The sequence below is a fragment of a genome, unplaced genomic scaffold, assembly GCF_019419815.1.
Source record: "Pyrus x bretschneideri cultivar Hongxiangsu unplaced genomic scaffold, Pyrus_bretschneideri_v1 Contig56, whole genome shotgun sequence".
NCBI classification, from domain to species: Eukaryota; Viridiplantae; Streptophyta; class Magnoliopsida; order Rosales; family Rosaceae; genus Pyrus; species Pyrus x bretschneideri.
Window position 1 is genome coordinate 1207060 of NW_025999794.1, and position 20940 is coordinate 1227999.

The window sequence follows — 20940 nt, forward strand, 5'->3', positions numbered from 1 at the left end:
GTTTGATCAGCTTCGAGGTGCTTGTGTATTCTCCAAGATTGACTTGAGGTCTGGATATTATCAGCTGAAGATTGGTAGGGATGACGTTCCTAAGACGGCGTTCAGGACTCGTTATGGTCATTACGAGTTTCTGGTTATGCCATTTGGTTTGACGAATGCACCAGCTACTTTCATGGATTTGATGAACCGGGTATTCCAGCCATATTTGGATAGATTTGTTATTGTTTTCATCGACGACATTCTGGTGTACTCGAAGTCTAAAGCGGAGCACGTTCGACATCTTACTTTGGTGTTGAAGAGGTTGAGGGAACACCAATTGTATGCTAAGTTTAGCAAGTGCCAGTTTTGGTTAGACCAAGTTGCGTTTTTGGGGCACGTCATTTCTGCTCAGGGTATTTTGGTGGACCCTCAGAAGGTAGCAGCTGTGGAGAATTGGGAGCAACCGCGAACCGTCACTGAGGTGAGGAGTTTCCTCGGTTTAGCAGGTTATTATCGACGGTTCGTTAAGGATTTTTCGGTAATTACTTTACCACTGACGAGGTTGACGAGGAAGGATGTTAAATTTGAGTGGGATGATAAATGTGAGCAGAGTTTCCAGCAGTTGAAGTATTGTTTCACTCATGCACCAGTTTTGGCACTCCCGGACGATAGTGGTGATTTCGAGGTTTATAGTGATGCTTCTTTGAATGGTCTGGGATGTGTGTTAATGCAGCATGGTAGGGTGATTGCTTATGCTTAGCGACAGTTGAAACCTCATGAGTTGAATTACTCTACACATGATTTGGAGTTGGCCGCTATTATCTTTGCGTTGAAGTTGTGGAGACACTACCTCTATGGAGAGAAATGTAGGATCTTTACAGATCACAAGAGTCTTCAGTATCTTTTTACTCAGAAGGAACTTAATCTGCGTCAACGGAGGTGGATGGAGTTGCTCAGCGACTATGACTGTACGATTGATTATCACCCTGGTCGTGCAAATGTAGTTGCTGATGCACTTAGCAGGAAGTCTCAGGGCCGCATTAATGCGTTGTATGCGAGTCATATTCCTCTTTTGGCAGACTTGCGTTCTACGGGAGTGAGGTTAGAAGCAGAAGATCGAGATGTGGCTTTACTTGCTAATTTTCAAGTTAGGCCAATTTTAGTTGATTGGGTACGTGAAGCCCAGGTGGCTGATAGGGAGACTCAGGAATTAGTTCAAGCTCGAGATCGAGGGAGGAGAAGAGACCTCAGAGTTCGTGATTCGGATGGCATGTTGATGCAGGAGGGTAGGATGTTCGTGCTGAATAATTTGGATTTAAAGAAATAAATTCTTGATGAAGCACATATCTCGGCTTATGCCATGCATCCAGGAGCTACTAAAATGTATCATACCATTCGACCATTTTATTATTGGCCGGGTATGAAGAGGGAAATAGCTGAGTATGTGAGTAGGTGCGCTGTTTGTCAGCAAGTTAAAGCGGAAAGGAAGAAGCCGTTTGGGTTGTTGCAGCCGCTTCCCGTTCCAGAGTGGAAATGGGAAAATATTACCATGGATTTTGTGTACAAACTTCCGCGTACACATAATGGTTTTGACGGTATCTGGGTGATCGTTGATCGGCTTACCAAGTCGGCGCATTTCATTCCAGTGAGGGAGAAGTATTCTTTGGGCCGATTAGCGGAGTTGTTCATCTCGAAGATTGTGAAGTACCATGGTGTCCTTGTGAGTATTGTCTCGGATCGTGATCCACGATTTACATCTAAGTTTTGGGTGGCTTTTCAGGAAGCTTTGGGTACGAGGCTACTTTATAGCACGGCGTATCATCCACAGACAAACGAACAGTCAGAGAGAACCATTCAGACTTTGGAGGATATGTTGCGAACTTCGGTGTTGCAGTTTGGTGATGCTTGGCACCAGCGGTTGGATTTGATGGAATTTGCCTACAATAATAGCTTTCATTCGAGTATTGGCATGGCCCCATTTGAGGCATTATATGGTAGAGCTTGTCGCACACCATTGTGTTGGTCAGAGGTTGGAGAAAGGGTCTTAGTGGGTCCAGAGATTGTTGAGGAGACTACTCAAAATGTTCAGGTAATTAAGTCTAACCTGAAAGCAGCCCAGGACAGGCAGAAGAGTTTAGCAGATCGGCATGCTACGGACAGAGCGTATGAGGTCGGAGATTGGGTATTTCTGAAGCTTTCACCGTGGAGAGGTGTTGTGAGGTTTGGGAAGAAAGGCAAGTTGAGCCCCAGGTACATCGGACCATACATGGTTACAGAGCGGGTTGGTGAGGTAGCTTACAGGTTGGAGTTACCTCCGGAGTTGGCTAGAGTGCATAACGTGTTTCACGTGTCCATGCTTCGACATTACGTTGCTGATCCATCTCATGTGATACCTCCACAGCCCTTGGAAATTAATCCAGACTTGACTTATGATGAGGAACCAGTGACGATACTAGATTGGAAGGAAAAGGTTCTGAGGAACAAGACGGTGAACTTAGTGAAAGTTTTGTGGAGGAATCATTCCGTCGAAGAAGCTACGTGGGAGACAGAAGATAGGATGAGGGATTTGTATCCTAGATTGTTCTTTGGTCACTAGGGGTTGTGTTTGGTTGTTTTGAATTTCGGGACGAAATTCTAATAAGGTGGGTAGGTTGTGACAGCCCGTCCCGAAAATATCAAAAGCGTACGTGTGAAAAGATTATTTTGCCCCTAGTTCGATTTCATTACGTTTATTGGTTGTTTTTGTGTTGTGTTGGCATGTTTTGGGCCACACACACACTCCCACACCTGCACACCCTTCTGTTCCTTTCCCTGTCTCTATCCCGAGCCCCTTTCCCTTCCCTTTCACCATATACGTACGAACACATACCCAAAACCATCAAAACACCCACAGATCGAAGGAACCAAGCACATATCGAGCTCGTGAGGCTCGTACGAGTCCAACCATACCATTTCCAGGTAAGAACTCCATCATTTTCACGTCGATTCAACAATGTCCGATTTGAGGTACTATTCATGCACACGTGATTTCTCACGTTTTAGGAAATTTGAAGCTTGTAGATAGCTTGGTGAGGTCCCAAGGAAGCTCGGAGTAGTTCGTTTGAAGGAATTGGACGTCGGGATCGTTGGTTTCGAAGTTGGCTGGAGTTGGATCGATTTTACAGGTGAGATTTCGTGGTTTTTAACCCTTGAAAGTTGTATGATTGTGTTCCTCTAGTCCTAGGCTTCAATTTGGTACCAAAATTATGAAAATTGGTTGAAAAACGAAGGAGATATCGAAGTTTAAAGTTTTCGCGATTTTCCGGCGCCAGAGGCTCGCCGGGGAAGAAGATGGAATATTCCGTCAAATCTGACGGAATATTCCTGACGACGTTGACGGAAATCGTTAGGGATAACGGAATATTCCGTCAAATCTGACGGAATATTCCTGACGCCGTCAGCGTGCCAGGCACGTGCCTGCGCGTGGCCGGCGCGTGGGGGGCGCGTGCGGCGGTGGAAAATTTTTCTAAAAATTTGGGGATGTTCGTGAGGTTGAGTAGATCACGTTGGTGTATTCATACACCCCATTTGAGCAATGTATGAGAAGTTATTTCGAAAGTTTGGTTATGTGCTTTAAAATTAACGTTTTTATAGTTATTTCGCATATAGGTGAGACATATCCCGAGGACGAGCGTGGTCACTCGAGGCAGGGGGGCTACGACCCTTCCACTTATCAGTGAGTGGGCTTTTGATTTTCCGTATATACCTATATACTTATATTTTCCCAGAAATTGATTTAAATGTTTATTAGTTATATGCCATGCATTATATTATCGTCATTATGCATTATTAGTTGCATTATTGGGCGTATATATTTATATACATATGCATATTTGGTGCTATGGACGCACAGGTAAGTGCCAGGTAAATGTTATTCATGTTTACTTTTAAATGGTGATTCGAGATACTTAGAGAGCTCATAACCTGCACCCCCGGTGTTAGTGCTCCCGCCCGGAGTAGGGCACAGTCCTTCACGTGTTGTTCACCTCCCGCACCACACGCTCAGCTTGGATCCAAGTTAGGTGCACAGTCCTGTCGTACAGACCACTCTAGGTGGTTCCGACTCGTAGGTGACCCGCGATTATTCGCACAGCCTTCACGTGATCGTAGCACTAGAGCGTTTATATGTATTACACCCAGGCCTGTCGTACAGACCACTTTAGGTGGTTCCGACTTGTGGGCAGGTTTAGTTATTGTGATTGAGATTTGAGCTCTAGATGCAGCCGTACAGGTCACATTAGGTGACTCCGGCTGCCAGATTATATATTATTGATGTGATTTATACCTGAGCACTTGCATTTCATTCTGAGGTTCCGACATGGCATATTCTTGAGCATGATTGGCATATCTATATATACGTACATATGTTTACTTTCTGGGAAGTATACAGGTTTTATGGCAAGGGGTTAGAATCTTGTTTTTGAAATGGTTTTCGAAAAGCTTTGTTTTTGCCCACTCACGCTTTTGTTTTGCGCCCCTCCAGGTTCTAGTTACCTAGCAGGTTCGGTGATTTCCCAGAGGGCTTTCCCGACATTTTTGACAGACGATCACCAGCGTAGGGCCACCTTCGGGTGTACTGTTGTCGCGTCATTTTAGTTTGGACTGCTTTAGGCTTTCTGCTCTGAACTTGTGTCTCACTTACGCTAGCACTTATTACTTTTATCTTATGTATGCTAGTTTTTATTTATTCGTACTTTTACGTTACTACTTTATTAGCTTCCGCACTGTGCACATGGCTACGTTACTTCCATGTGACGGCCAGCATGCCCTGATCTCGTTCGGGGTGTGTCAGTTTGGTATCAGAGCCTAACCCTGGCCGCGTGTGTGCCGACGAGGACGTCGGACCCCTAAGGGGGGTGGATTGTAACATCCCACATCGCCCAGGGGAGTGATCCTTAAATGTATATTCCCATCCCTACCTAGCACGAGGCCTTTTGGGAGCTCACTGGCTTCGGGTTCCGTAGGAACTCCGAAGTTAAGCGAGAAGGGGGCTAGAGCAATCCCATGATGGGTGACCCACTGGGAAGTTGCTCGTGAGTTCCCAAAAACAAAACCGTGAGGGAGTGATCGGGGCCCAAAGAAGACAATATCGTGCTACGGTGGTGGAGCGGGCCTGGGAAGTGATCCGCCCCGGGCCGGGATGTGACATCCTCCTCGAGAACGCCATTCAGAAAGGCTGATTTAATATCTAATTGCCACATTTTCCAACCCTTCTGTGTAGCTAGAGCAATGAGTGTCCTAATAGTATCTAACCTTGCCACTGGAGTAAAGGTTTCATTGAATTCAATCCCTGGTTTTTGTGTGTAGCCTTTGGTTACAAGCCTTGCCTTGTGCTTTTCAATGGAGCCATTAAGGTTCAGCTTAGTTTTATATATCCACTTCACTCCTACAATCGGTTTGCTACTTGGTTTGTCAACTAATTCCCAAGTGGAATTCTTTTCAATCATCAACATCTCTTTTGTCATAGCCTTTTTCCAAGCTTTATCTTTGACTGCCTCACTCAAATCTTTAGGTTCAATGATACTCATGTTGCATTGAGCATATGCATCACTCAAATTCTTTCATTTCTGTGGAGTATGATCATAAGTTCCAGAGATTGAAACTGGAGAATCAAGTGAATCAGGTTCCTATGATGTTTGCAGGTCTCTAGTTGTTTGTGATCTTAGAGGAGATTGCATAGACCGAGGTGAATCACTTGACTCTAGATCAAGTTTATATATCCTTGAGCTTCTTTCATCATTCCAAGGAATAGAAACTTGCACTAACTCATTAGTTTCCCAGTCCCACATTGCTTTCTCATCAAAGATTACACTTCTTGATAGTTCAACCTTTTGAGTTCTCAAGTTGAAAACTCTATATCCTTTTTCACAATTCCCATATCCAACAAATACTCTTTTCTCACCAGTTTCCTCCAATTTGTGTCTTTTCTGTGAAGGAATGTGAATGTAACACATAGAACCAAATATCTTTAAGTGTTTAACACCTGGTTTCCTTCCACTAATTGCCTCAAATGGAGTTATGTTGTTCAAAGCACTTGTTGGACAACGATTTTGCAAATACACAACTGTGTTCATAGCTTCAGCCCAAAACTTCAGGGGAATCTTCTTTTCAAACATCATTGTCTTAGCCATTTCAATCACAGTACGGTTCTTCCTTTCTACAACACCGTTTTGTTATGGAGAGTAGGCAACAGTCAATTGCCTTTCTAGTCCCATGCCTTCACAGAACTTTGAAAACTCTAGGGATTTATATTCTCCACCCCTATCACTTCTGAGTTTCTTAATTTGATAACCACTCTGTAGTTCAACCATGGATTTAAACGGTGTAAAAATGTTCAAGTCTTGTGATTTGTGCTGCAAAAAGAACACCCAACATATTCTAGTGTGATCATTAATAAAGGTAAGAAAGAATCTGTTTCCTCCAAGAGTAATGATCTGCATTAGACCACAGATATCAGAGTGTATCAATTCTAGAGGTTGTGAATATCTCCAAGCCTTTTCCTTATCGAATGGTTCTCTGTGACCCTTCCCTGTAGTACATCCAGAGCAAACATGCTCAGTGACTTGTAGTCTAGGTAAACCTTGCACCATTTCCTTGTCTTGCAGGAGCATCAAATTGATGTAGTTTAGATGTCCATATCTTTTATGCCACAACCAAAATGACTCTTCAACAGTTGCTCTATTAGCCATAAGAGGATTGACATATTCTAGAGTTAAGGGAAAACACATGTTTCCTTTCATTTGGACACTTGTAATCAAATCTTCCATCTGTCTATCCCCATAAATATCAACCATATAATCACCAAACACAAGCCAATATCCATGTTCTACCATTTGTCCTATACTCAGCAAATTTTCATCCAATCCAGGTACAATCATAACCTCTTTAATATATCTAGTTACACCCTTCATTTCTATAACCAAGGTACCTTTACCTATCGATTGCACTAAATCTCCAGTGCCCATTTTAACTCCACGCTTTAAACCAACATTCACCATAGTGTAGCTTATCACAATGTTTGCAGTTTCCCTTAGCTTGATCTAGTTTTCCTCCTTGATCATATTTGCCACCTTGATTGACAGAGTTCTGAGGTTTAGAATCCCATTTCTTATCCTTCGATTTCCAGTTCTTCTTTGGCTTAGAGTTACCAAAGGAGGGATTTGACTGAGTTCCCTTTAGATTTACACTCATACTACTGAAAGCTCTCTTAGTGGTATTTTTAGCATGCCTATCAAGGTGTTGTGAAAATCCCCTCAATGTAGCAATTTCTTCTTGCACCTCAATAGTTTCAATGTCCTTAGTTTGCTCAATCACATAGCAAACGAGGTCAAAGTCTTTGGTCAAGCTTATGAGCAATTTCTGAACTAAACACTTTCTAGATAAATCTTCCCCATAACTCTTCATCTGATTCACCAACTCGAGAAGACGAGTGAGATACACATACAAGGTTCCATCATCCTTCATCCTTGTGTACATGAAATCACGGCATAGACCTTGCAACTTGATAGATCTCACTTGCTTATCGCTATGAAATTCTTGATGTAGGATATCCCAAGCACCCTTTGAGGTCTCTTTGTTTGAGATTCTGGGGAAAATGTCATTCGAGACATCTCCTTGGATAATACCCAGTGCCTTAGCATCCTTCATTAGCTTTTCGTTCAGAGATCGTTTCTCTGATTCTGGTGACCCTTCTGCATTAACCTTCTTCCTTTTTGATTCTGAGATTTCAAGACCTTTTTCAACTAGATCCCAGATTCCATGTGATTTGAAAATAGTTCTCACTCGGATCTTCCAAGATTCATAGTTGTCACCATTGAATATTGGAGCTCGAAGATCACTACCACCTGACCTAGCCATTTGAGACTTGAATCGACGAACTGAGTCAGAAATTTCATGTTGGATTTCCGAGCACAGCACTCACAAATTCGACGCTCCAATTCCAGATATAACCTAGGCTCTGATACCATGTTGAGATTTCAGTAGTCTTTCATTCAAATACATAAGCCATTGTGATATGATACATGGCATTTACAAGGCATGTGAGCCATTGAAAATGAAAACTGATCTAAGACCTACACTTGGCATATGAGCACAAGTTGTCACAACAGAAAACAGTTATACAGTAGGACAAAGATAAATTGAATAAGTAAATCATTTACTAACAAGAAATTAGTAAGCAATTTACTTTTCAACATCCATTTCCTACACTCTTCTTCTATGATCCAATATATATATGTTTATAGATATAGAGTGTGTGTGTGTGTGTGTGTGTATATATATCTATATGTATTCATGTGTAATCAAAGAACATGAAAACTGAACATAACCCAGTAGACTAAAACCCTAAAATTTAATCAGAGTACTGAATCTCCAAAGCAAAATTTGAATCTAAACACGAAGGAGCAAAAACCTTTTAAAGCTGAAATTTGTGTGAGGTTTTTCTGCTACGTTGGTAATTGAAAAACTGGTGAGAAGATCTGTACAATGTTTGGGGTACAGGAATCCACCGGAAAAGCTGTTATCTTTGGGTTGGATTTGTGAGACGAGAAAGAACCATAAAGAGGCGGGCAGGGGAAATTTGGGAAATGAGGAATTTTTTAGTCATTAAAGATAATTAGTATTTTTAGGGTGCGTTTGTTGCACCAGACTATCTCGGACTGGACTAACTTTAGGGACTAAGTTGGACTGGCTTAGACTAGACTAAACTGGACTGATTTAGTGAAGCGTTTGGTGCAGTGTCGGACTAAGAAGTAGGATTCTAATATTATATTATTTAATCTATATCTATAATATTTTATTATTTACTTAATATATATTAATATTCTATTATTAATTTATCTTTTTCTTTTTTCTAGAATCATTATTTCCAGCTAACCTCTCTTTTTTTCCCATGCCGTCTCTCTCCCCTCTCCTCTGTGTATCCAAGTTTCTTCACTCCTTTTCTCCCTTTGTTGCACAGACTATTCGAATTAAAATCACAAAAAATGGAGACTTGCCTTCCCCCAAAAAACCCCAACCCCTCCCTCTCAAGCTTAGCATCACCAATTCAATGGCAGTCATGGTGAGTTTTCCTGTTCAGCTCATTCTCACTCTTCCCTTAGTTTTTCCTTTCAAATCCCTCTCTCTCTTCCCTTTGCCTCTTTTCCCATCCAACTTCACTTGTTCTTCCATGGGTGGGGATTGAAGTTACAGACGGCACAGGTGGGTGGGGCTGGGTATGGGCGTGGGCAGGGATTGGAGTTGCAGACGGCAAGGGGTGGGTGGAGGAAGACGAGATGGATGAACCCAACCATCGAAAATCGAGGTCGAGGTCGATGCCATCGAAAATTGAAGACAGAGATGGATGAACCATCCGTCGAAATCAAGGTCGAGGTCTATGCCGTAAAAAATTGGAGACTGAGATGGATGAACCCAACCATAAAAAATTTTCTATCTTCCAAGTTCCAGCTTTCATTGAAGCCCATGCCATAGAAAATCTAGGTCGATGAACCCAGGGCAGTGAAGCAGACGAAGGCAATAAAGGATGCAGCGAAAGTGGACGAAGGCGAGAGAGGATGATGGAAGGTCTTAGCTAAACCTATGGGTGTTGGGGTCTCTCACTAAGACCGGCTAGTGAAGCCGTTGGTGAAAGCGAGTCCCACCTAGTGCCATTAATGTGAGTCCCGCAAGCCACCAAACACAAGACTACAATCCAATCCAATCCAATCCAATCCAGTGAAGGCTAAGAAGGGTAAACAAACGCCCCCTTATATGACTATGAGTTTCAAATTTTGGTTCTTTTTCCAAATTTTCCCCAATATTTCTTTTTATTTCTGATACTTTACTTAATAGAAGTTGTCAGCTTCATAAACTCTTCCCTGGTTATTATGCTGGAAAAATATATATGTGACCTACAAATCCTGTTTGAAAAATTAGGATTGTCCCCGGTCTTATTTTTCAGAACAATGCAACATCTAAATCCTAATGAAGAAAATGAAGCAGCTAGCATTAGCAAGCTGCAAACTGAAGATATGCAATTACAACCAGGCCCATCTATTGAGGTAGATGACCGAAACTTATACATTGCAAAAGAGCAAGTTGATCAACTGTTTCATTCACCACGAATAAATCTCTAACAACCCAAATTTAAGGTCTTTTGTCTGGTAACGTACGATGGACTGACACCGGCAAACACAACGACAAGGAGGCCACCAAATAACAAATAATATTTGTTGTCTGATACTATTTGTGTAGTTATAGTAATATACGTTAATTGCAAGGATTGAGGAGGCACAGGACTGGTAGCAAGTGCTTCTCCAATCGGACCTTGAGGAGAGGGTTAATTTGTTTTGCTGATATTTCTGGGGTGGGGCTCTTCCTTTGTGGTTACTCCTTCTGTGGGATATTATGACAAGGATGAGTAAGACCCATGTCCTTTTGTAATGTTTTGTAATTTCTCCTCTTTTAATGAACTCCATTATTTTGCGATATAGAAACAAAATTCTTTAACGAACCAAAAGCTAGTTATTTTGGAGAAAAATCCACATATAAGTAGAGAGATTATGTAGCATGTATTTATTGGATGAATGATGAAAACGAAAAAAAAACAAAATTCTCTAACGATCCAAAAGCTAGTTATTTTGGAAATAAATTCTCATATAAGTAGAGATATTAAGTAGCAAGTATTTATTGGATGAATTATGCACTTTTGGAACACTTAGGAAGTATTTATTGGATGGATGATGCAACTAGGATTATGTATTGGTTACAAAAGTTTATCTCCCATTTCGAGTCTTAGTATTGTTAACTTAAATTGGGAACGATTTTCGCACAAGCATATGATTTCTCTGGTGTCCCTATAACCTATAAAAGAAAAGGCAAGTAAGACCTTGTCACACTTGGTGTGGTGAAGTACCTTCACGAGGGTGCTTCCGTCAAGGGTGGACAGACGAAGCAACCTGCAAGGTATAGAGTAAGTATCGAAGGGCACTGATGTAGTACTGGCCTAAGAGCCTCTGATTTTTAAATTAGCAAAGTATGTTTAAGGCACCATGTGGGTGAGTTTAGTGGTAGAAAAGTGTTGAAAATTAATTAACGATTACTCTTGGAAGGGAGCAGACTTTACCTTTTTATAGAGGCAAAGTTGGAGTTACTTTACTGAGATGGCCAATGTGGGATTAAATGAACTTAATGTGGTGTCGTCACTTGTCGCAATGTGATTGGTCTCCAAGTCATAGGAAAATCTCCCATTGGGTATGGGGATAGCCAATGAGCAGCTGCACATGGCAGTGCACCCACTTGTTTTGGGTCGGGTTGGCTTGTGTGCTTCGGAAAAAGTGCATCAGTAAGGTCCTTTTAGCGAGTTCATGATGCTTGACAGTTGACCGGTACTTGGTAGTTTCAGAGTCAATGTAATATGGTACAAAATACATGATTCATTATTATAGACTTGATGTTGAAGAATCAGCGGATGAGTTGTAGTTAGGGGTGAAATGCCTCGAACCCAAAACTAGTTGGTTTTCCCCGAAATGCGTTAAGGTGCAACAATTTATTGAACATCTAGGGGTAAGCACTGTTTGGGTGCGAGCCGCGAGAGTGGTACCAAATAGAGGAAAACTTTAAATGCTACATATGACCTCAAAATAACAGGGTTCAAGGTCGGCCAGTGAAACGATGGGGGATAAGCTTCATCGTTGAGAAGGAAATAACCCGAATCACTAGCTAAGGCTCCTAAATGGCTGCTCAATGGTAAAGGAGGTAGGGCTGCAGAGACAGCCATGAGGTTTGCCTAGAAATAGCCACCCTTGAATGAATGTGTAATAGCTCATTGATTGAGTGTTCTTGCGGCGAAGATGAACGGGGCTAAGTGATTTGCTGAAGCTATGGTACGTAAAACTGCATCGGTAGGGGAGCATTCCGCCTAGAAAAAAGCACCCGCGCGAGTAGCGCTAGACGATGCGGAAGTGAGAATGTCAGCTTGACTAATGCAAACATTGGTGAGAATCCAATGCCCCGAAAACCTAAGGGTTCCTCCATCATAAAAATTCAAAATTCTATTTGTAGTTTTCAATTTCAAAAATCATTTTGTATAACATCACCAAACAAGACCTAATTATCATCAATTCATGTTTTTAATTATTACGTACTTTTTCTTCAATTTCTGTTTAAATAAAAAAATAATAAAAAAGAGTTTAATAATTATGGCATGAAACAACTCTTGTATGTAGCTAGCTAGTTGCCATACTGATGCATATGACAAGACTATAATATTAACCCTTTTCAGATCATTAATTAATTGAAGGGTGTTTGTCGAACAAGGATGCTAATATATCTTTTCCACACCAGACAGCAGGAGACATGGATATTGACTCCAGAAGGCCTTATGCTCACGTAGAGTTAAGAGTAGAGGAAGAAACTACTACGTACAAAACTTACGTGGCATGCAGTCCATCACAGCAATGTCTTAGTAGAAAGAATCGACGTACGTACAGTACCCTCCATCGGTCTATAAAGACCCTTAGTCATCAAGACAATCTCCAAGCAGATTGAGAGAGAGCAATACATTAGTTGATCAGAATCAATTCGTACTACTGTCTGTACTAGCTCGCTTAGCGGAAAGCAGCAGTGGTGCTCTATAATTCCTATCGATGGCTGCACTTCCATGCAAGAACCTTGTTGTTGTGGCTTTCTTCTTGCTTTGTTTCATCTCTATCACAGCTCAAGGTACGTAAATTGTATACATCAAATATTTCTTAATAAAATTTTGTGTATAAATCTTATATCTCTTGGACAATTTGCTATATAGTACTATAAATATATTCAAGAATGTGTTGTAATTTGTTGCAGGAAGGAGTTTGGGAGTGGTTAGTAAGAGAGCTGGTGATGCTTATCAGAAGAATGAGGATGATCAAGCAGTAGTACAGCAGGATGAGAGTAATGATTTACTGGCTATGGATTACACTCCAGCAAGAAAAAAGCCTCCAATCCATAACTAAATTAATATAGCAGTTTTTCCAAAGAATGGTAAAAGGAGTATTAGTTTAGTCTCAAAAATGAGGAACTACAAAAAAGAAGAAAAAAAAAAAAAACAAAGTATAAGTCTAGTCTCTATCCATGAATAGGGTTTAGATAAAGGTTTTCTGTAGTTAAATACCAAGCTTGCTTTATTATATTCAGTCAATAGTTACAATTGTATCGTTATCTTGTTTTTCTTGTTCTTTTCGACACAAGCAAAATATGGTCCATGTATATCAGTACCTAGTTAAAAGCATTTGAATACATATGAGCACCACTAAATAAACACAACTTCTTTCAAATCTGAACAATATTAAGTTCCAAAAGAGGAAAAACATTTCCCAAGCTTTGCTAAACGTAAACAGACTCCTCAAAAGAGTCTGGGTCCGCGGTCTCCAAATTTTGTTTTCTAATGACATAGGATAGGTGTCATCAAGATCGAAATTTTTTGAATTTCGATCTTGTTGACACCTATCCTATATCATTAAACACACCCTTTAGGTCTCGTTTAGTTCACCAGAATAGTTAGAAGGGGAATGTGATTTGGACTCTTTCCTAAACTATAAATTCCATTTTAGCGTTCGGAATGAGGATATGGTGCACATAATGGGCCTCGATAAAAAAATTTCTGGGGATTTCAACCCGGTCGAAGGAAAAAAAAGCATCCCGCACCAAATAAAATTACGAAGTACTATCCTCAAAGATAAGGTCTAGAATTACATCAGGAGATTCCTCAAACCATATAAGAGGATATCGCAACTCAGACTCATCCATGCTAATCGGTGTGCCACCTTGTTAGTCTCCCGTCTACTAAATACGATCTTCCACTTGGGCATTGAATGAATAATCAAACGAGTGTCATTTAGAATATTTCCATAAGGCGACGAATCATCTTGACAATCACGTTGTAGGGCTGGCATGATGAGCAGCGCATCACCTTCAAAAACATGTCCTGAAGCTGCTTCTCCTTGACCAAAAGTGTCGTGTCTCGTGATGCCAAAGTCTCGGCCAACGGTGGGGAAGAGATAGCAATGTGCATTCACGCCATGGCTGCAACAAATTCCCCCCTCCCGTTTCCAATCACCACCCCAACACCACCGATTTCCCGCTGTTTGTCCCATATGCCACATCAAATTTACATTTTACCCATCCCAATTCCGGTTTCTTCCATTTAACGGACTTCTGCTGCTGCGTATTTCTGTTTTACCATGTCATTGTTGGAATTCCTTTAACCAAGTGCCCTGCATTTCAAGTCCATAGGTTCTAGTGCCTTACCTTGCTACAAAAATGAATTCTGCTCTTTCCAAATGCTCCAAATAAGAACAAGGCATAAGTCGAAATTGTCTCTTGATAAATCACTAGCAAGTTTTGCCACCCAGTCCATCATATGCTCCCGTGTATCCGTTCTACTACGTAACCCCAGCAGACTTATCAACCGAATTGACGTTGTTCAAGGACAGTTTCTCATCAAATGTACCAAGGTTTCGTCATCGCCATTGCAGACCATACACGCATCATCCATGGTGATTTTCTTTTTTCTCAAATTGTTCAGTGTTGGTAAGCATTCATACAGCAATGCCATACACAAATCTTCACTTTCTCAGGGACTCAAGCTCTCCATAAGGCCTTCCATAAGAATTTCCCCTCCATGGTGATCGATGAACCGCTACTCTCATGTTCATTGACATCTCCAACAAACCTTGATAAGTGATAGGCACTTTTCGTTGTGAACTTCTCATTCGGGTCCGCAGTCCAGAAGATATCAGGCGGTTTAAAAATGCTAAGAGGTATGCTTTGAATCAAACGAGCTTCCTCTTCCCAAAAAATACCATTTATAGCTTCCAATTTCCACGTGACTCCCCTTCCACTGAAATCAACTTTGCCACCGTAACAGACCGATCCATTCCTACAGGGATAGGACTAAGAACTTTGATAACGCTTTTCACCGGAGCCAAGAGGAAATCCATGTTAGGATAGTACCTGCCCTTGAAGATTTAGGAAGCAAGAGAGGACTGTTTGTGTATTAAGATCCTTAAAATCCAAGCAAAGCAAGTTGAAAGCATGAGGATCCTTAAATGGCCACCCTCACCCTTTGGTTTACATAAATTCTTCCAGCGAATCCAATGAATTGATCGCTTGCCTTGTTCTTTGCCCCACCAAATTTTTGCCACAATTTGATTCCACTCATCACCGGAGGTTTTTGGTAACAAAAAGGTTTGCATGGTATATAGTAGACAGCTTGCACCACAGTTTTTATCAAAATTTCTTTCCCCGCACTATTTTGGAGGCTTCCTTTCCAACCATTTAGTTTATTCCATAGTCTATCTTTTATGTAGGCAAACATTTCCTTTTTTCACTTTTCCCACATGGACTGGCAAGCTGAGGTAGCGACCACGGAAAATTCCTCGAAGCAATACCAAGGCAATCCGCCAAAAGCTGCCCATTAAACTTGGTCAAATTCCCATTGAAAGCTACAAAACTTTTCAAATAATTAATTGCCTGCCCCGAGACATCTTCAAAGATTTTCCACAAGTGTTTCACCTGCAATCATTCCTGAATTGTACTCTGAGCAAAAATGAAACGGTCATTTGCGAACAGTAAGTGGTTGGTGCTCGCTTGCACACTTTCACGCCTCTAATCCGCCCCTAGTTCTCCCAAGCATCAAATAGGACAGAAAACCCCTCCGCACATAACACAAACAGAAACAGAGATAGAGGATCACCTTGCTGAATACCACGCTTGGGATGAACGTATCCAACATGCTCACCATTTAAGTTAAAAGAATAGGATACGGTAGTTACACGCACCATCGCCAAATTGACATAACTTCCAAATGAGAACTAAAAGCATTGCAAACGAGAGTTTTGCATACCAATTCCTCGGACAAGCTTCTGGAAGGTAGACTTCAGCTATGACTTCGAGAAGAGGTCGGCAAGGTTATCTTGGGGTCGGATTTGCTTGACTTCAACCTTTTGATGCTTTGCTAATGTGATGTATTTGGCGTTGACAACGATGGATGAAAAACCACATGTACTTCAAATATGCTCACCAAGAGCTTTCTATGTTTTTGACATGTGGCGTAATAAGGTGCGGAGAGTCTTAGAATGGTTCAAAGATTTCACATATAAGGTCTATGTCATGGACCTCTAAGATATTATGCTACCCTAATAATAAAGACATAACCATTTGGAAACATGCCTTATGCTAGTTTGATAAGTAACATGTATATACAAAACAAACAAGGAAAACATCATTCCGAGGATCAAAGGTAGTTGGATTCGCTAGAGATGCATATAGATAAGCCCAAATCCGTAGTACCTTCAGGGTAGTAGAAATACGTCTTTAATGCCCCTTCAATGGCGGCGTGAAGGCATAGTGTTGCATCTTTACCAACAAATCAACAGTGAAGAAGGTGCCATTTCTAATGCAATGAGCTAAGTACAACAAAGCGCAAAGTTGAACTTAGATATGGAAATTCGGGTTTCACAACCTCTTCAAGAGTCTCATTTGAATCTAGTGTATGGATAGGTATACTAAAAAGGTAACACCTTAGGGGGTTAGCTCAAGCTCAAACTTATGGTCAAGACATAAACGAGTTTTCCCAATACTCTTCAACTCAAATTCCATCTTCAAGTACGAGGCAGTTATCTCAAGCTATTCCAGTGTCTTAGTGAGATCCATGTCATGAACATAAATTGCAACTCCAACAATTTGGAATATGACTTCTTAATTTAACACTGCAAGGGCATAGTTCATGTATATCCTAACTAATCAAACATTGACTTAGATGGGTATACCACATATGTCCAGATTGCTTTGATTCGTAAAGTGAACGCCTTATTTGAATTAAGAGGGTGTTTTGTGGTCTGCAACTATATGAACATATCCATGTAATTCTTCGGGAACTTATATGTAAATCTTCATATCAATACCCCCATGAGGAAATGTTAATCACATCTAGAATGATGCAATCAATCACAAGTCGTTTGAGAGAAACCTTTCCCATAAGGTATGCATTACATCACACTATTTCATTCATCTCATTACACTTCCTTTCCCACTTTTGACATATCAAGGTTACCTTGGGCAATGTTGGAACGACAGACCCAAACACACTTTGATAAGGAATCTAATTCAACATGAATTGTAATTTCACCAATCAGTTTTATATTATAACTGAACAATGGAACACGATTCAATATTGTCACCTTTCTTTTGTATCGGTAGCTACCATATAATTGAAACATCATCAATGATAAACGTATCCAATTCCATATCTCACCTAAACTAGTGTACTGGACCAAGAACTTTAAGCCCAATAGTAATCCGGATAAATCTCATGAGATGGAAATGATTGAGATAGCAATCAAGTGTGGATTCGTGTTAGGCCTTGTCCTTCCTCTTCAAGGGAAGTGGATCCTATGAACCGAGTGATTTGTTGTGCTGTCAGGCCAAGAACAGATTAATTGGCTATCCACCGATATACCATACCGTCAAACAAGGACGCCAAAAATTCTTTCAAGGGAGGCACATCTTTCGAGGATGTTAACTTGAGGTTTATTAGGTATGTTTATCCTTGTAAACATGTTTGTAGCTGGGATATGATTGCGTCACTTTAACTAGATCACAGGAATGCATCTAGAGCAACATTCTGATAACTAAAATACATTGCACATGCTTATAATACTTGTGCAGTATAGGGATCAAGATAAGACATAGTGGGCAATGTTAGGTCGTACCTGGTAACCAACTATAACGTAAAATATGTTGGGTGGTGGGTCTCAAATGGACTAACATAGTTGCATACGAGAGTGCATAGCCTTAGTAAGAAACCAAAAGCTTGGTGCGTTCACCAAAGTTCAGGTGATCAATTTAATTGCGCTTTATGACCCATATGCCAGTCTTTTAGACTTTATGGGATAATTATGGTGGTGAACCTTTAAAGTAAAATCAGCCAGAAGGTTAGCAACAATGTGCATGGACAAACGTGTGACTATTATGATGATACATCAACCAAAACCATAAGTATTTACATGGTCTACATTTTGGTTGGATTAGTTCACAACTATTCCCTAAAATCCACTGTTAAAATAGGGTAATTTAGTATCTTTACAAGGGATGATATAGAAACCCAATTTCCCTAAGAGCAGGCTTGGCAAAGTGTGCTTGCAGGCACAAGATCCTTACTCCAGTTAATGAGATGTGTCATATAATACGTGGTATCATTGTTTGACCTAAGTGTCCCAAACGGTTGTGTCAAAGAAAGTAAAATGCTCATATCACTTGGCTCTAGGGTAATCACGTGTGGGCATATCCCAGTTGGGTGGCGACCTATTGGCCCTAAAACATAACTTTAGGCTTCATATTTTGGTGGTGGTGAAAAGATATTACACTATATTTTCTTCAATGGTTTCAATCATAATCATTGTTCTCTTGAATATCCTTAAGACTCAAAAACGTTCTTTCAGAATGGGGAGAATATAAAGCCTCTGTAATAGTAATTCACTATCATTCATACAATAATGAGTGACATCAAGGCCCTTAATCTAGTTGGATTGACCTGTATTCGTTATTAGAAAGGTGATTTAGGTATGAAGTTAGTTTGCATAGTAGCACATTCATCTAGATAACTAACATTTCCTACATTTATACCTAATCACGTGTTAATTGAATCTGATCACATGTATAAGAAACATGAATCAATTAACTCATACTTAAGGACAATATCCATAAGGTTATCCAGAACTAAAACAATCACTAAACTTCAATCCGGGAACATAGGAAATTGTTCACAAATTAAACCAATGTCTACTAAGGGGATGCAATCAACATGGCCCTTCCATGTAAAATTCTGCTTTTCTAAATATTTTAGGTGGAGCAAAATTAATCTCACATATTGAATATGGGAATGGTACTCATCAACAACATTGATAAGGGCACAAACAAGTACATAAAAAATGATTTATTCCATCACAACGGAAATAGATAATGTAGGGTTGAGATTTGGGAATATTGTCTCTTATTCTTGAAGTTTTGATCTTATGTGCCAACGATCACACTTCTAGCCGTGATGCCACCCCTTGGTAGACCTTAATTCTACCACTATTCAAGAGCTTAGGTTTGGTACCCATGTCGCCACCCCCCTATACCAATCTTAGAGATTTGGGCTTCATGAAATACATAGCATTTGCTTCGGCCAAATTGAGTGTTTTCAAGTTAGTAGGGCGCAATTGATGAGATATCGTCAGGAAAATGTTGTGCTATTTAGTGGGCAACATGGTAGGAATCAAATCCAAGTATTTTCACTCTCTATGTTGCTACTTCAACAGCATGTTAGAGGCATAGATGGATGAGCAAAATCTTCTCCAATCGAAATTCAATCAGATTCTATAAACTTTAGAAGTGTACCTATTCACAAACGTAAACGTTTCAATCATGGCTTGCTTCAGGCAAGAGATCATCTTTCATGATTGAAATGGTCCGTAAAGGCAAGTAAAAGAGATGTGGAATCCTCTTCAGTGAGGTATTTCCATTTGTAGTGCGTCAGGCATATATTTTCGAATGAAAATCATGGTAGAGGCTTATTTAGCTCTTTCACGCAATTGTTGGCTTCAATGGTTTCGCAGCTTTTCGTAATCAAGCGAAGTTTCATGTCTTGTATGATTGTATCCACATGAAGTAGTTTATGTCATAAACTTCCAAATTAGTGAAATTGAACGTGTAACGGTTTGACACTTCGCTGAATTGGGGAAACAAGATTGTGGTTGGTGTTAAAAGAAATAAAACCTCCATAAGTATTAGAGTTAGAACATTTGGGTTCTAAGACATGGTTTTGATTAAACGGATTAATCATGGAGAACTTCAGGTCTCTACATGAGTGGTGAGTTTTAGGAAACTTCAAGTTTATATGGCACTTTTTTCGAAACTTCAGGTTCAGGTGTAAAAGTATGAACTTCAGGTTCATAATAGTTGCAAATAAAGACAATTTATAGAAGATAATATATATATATATAAAGCATTAAAAACAACAGAACTTTAACGAAAAACTCCCGGTATTGTTCACTTTAACGAAAAACTACATTTTTACACTAAAAAGTCAATCATGGTACTATTCACTTTACCCTTTATTTTGTCCTTATCATTAAAACTCAAAGTTTTTAAGCTCATTTTTATTAGTTTTCCTTAAAAACAATTGTAGTGAGGTCAATAATTTCGGGCCCTTTTGTGTGAAAGTTTAAGGAACGGCCCAGAAACGTGGAGCTTCAAGTCCAAAAATAAATAGATGGGTTGACAGAAGTCAGGCCCAAATATTAAGCTCAAAAAGGAAAAGTGAAAGCTAAATCTCGATAAATAGATTTAGAGTTTCATAGAGTAAATAGCGTCCAAAAGAAAATTGATTGATTGAGTTAACAGCCCAAAAAACAATTAGGAGCCCAAACTAGGTTGAAGAGAAAAACAAAACAGTTAAAAAAAAGGCCTAAACAGGGGCAAAAAAAACAAGAGTCCAAGACCAAAGCTGGCCTTGGTTGGATTCGGGCCGAGCGCAGGGAAGGCCCAATAGAATGCGGGTTCAAGTCGAGGACGAGCCCAATGCCAGTGGGTTCGAGTTTCGCCCGAAACATACAACGGCGAGCGTCGTGTGGAGTAAGGTTCGAACGAGAACCTCGAAGAACGCGACAGTGGAGATGGAATCCTCAACGTCAGGTCTCGGTGTTGATGGGATGGCGGCTGCAGGCGTCGAAGGCTGGTGACGTCTTGAAAGACGTCGACAAACTAAAATTGTGACTGGGGGACCACTTCCAGTCGTCGCGAGTGGTATTCACCAGGAAACGTCGAAATGTCGGTGGGGGTTCGACTTCAGGCAATCCCTAGGCTGGGTGACAGAGACTACAAAAAACGACGTCGTTTCTATATCATAGGTCAAGAGCG

At 40.5% G+C, this 20940-nt stretch overlaps 2 protein-coding genes across 2 annotated transcripts; one reads left to right on the plus strand and one right to left on the minus strand.

The window, feature by feature from the left end:
* Positions 1-6984: 6984 nt before the first annotated feature.
* LOC125471059 lies at positions 6985-7875 on the minus strand. The gene has a single exon (XM_048570924.1). The coding sequence runs from the start codon at positions 7873-7875 to the stop codon at positions 6985-6987; it is 891 nt and encodes a 296-aa protein (XP_048426881.1).
* A 4666-nt stretch (positions 7876-12541) lies between these two features.
* On the plus strand, positions 12542-13197 carry LOC125471082 (protein GOLVEN 2-like). Its single transcript, XM_048570965.1, has 2 exons — positions 12542-12720; positions 12844-13197. The coding sequence occupies exons 1-2, from the start codon at positions 12645-12647 to the stop codon at positions 12990-12992; spliced, it is 225 nt and encodes a 74-aa protein (XP_048426922.1). The 5' UTR covers positions 12542-12644; the 3' UTR covers positions 12993-13197.
* Positions 13198-20940: the final 7743 nt, after the last annotated feature.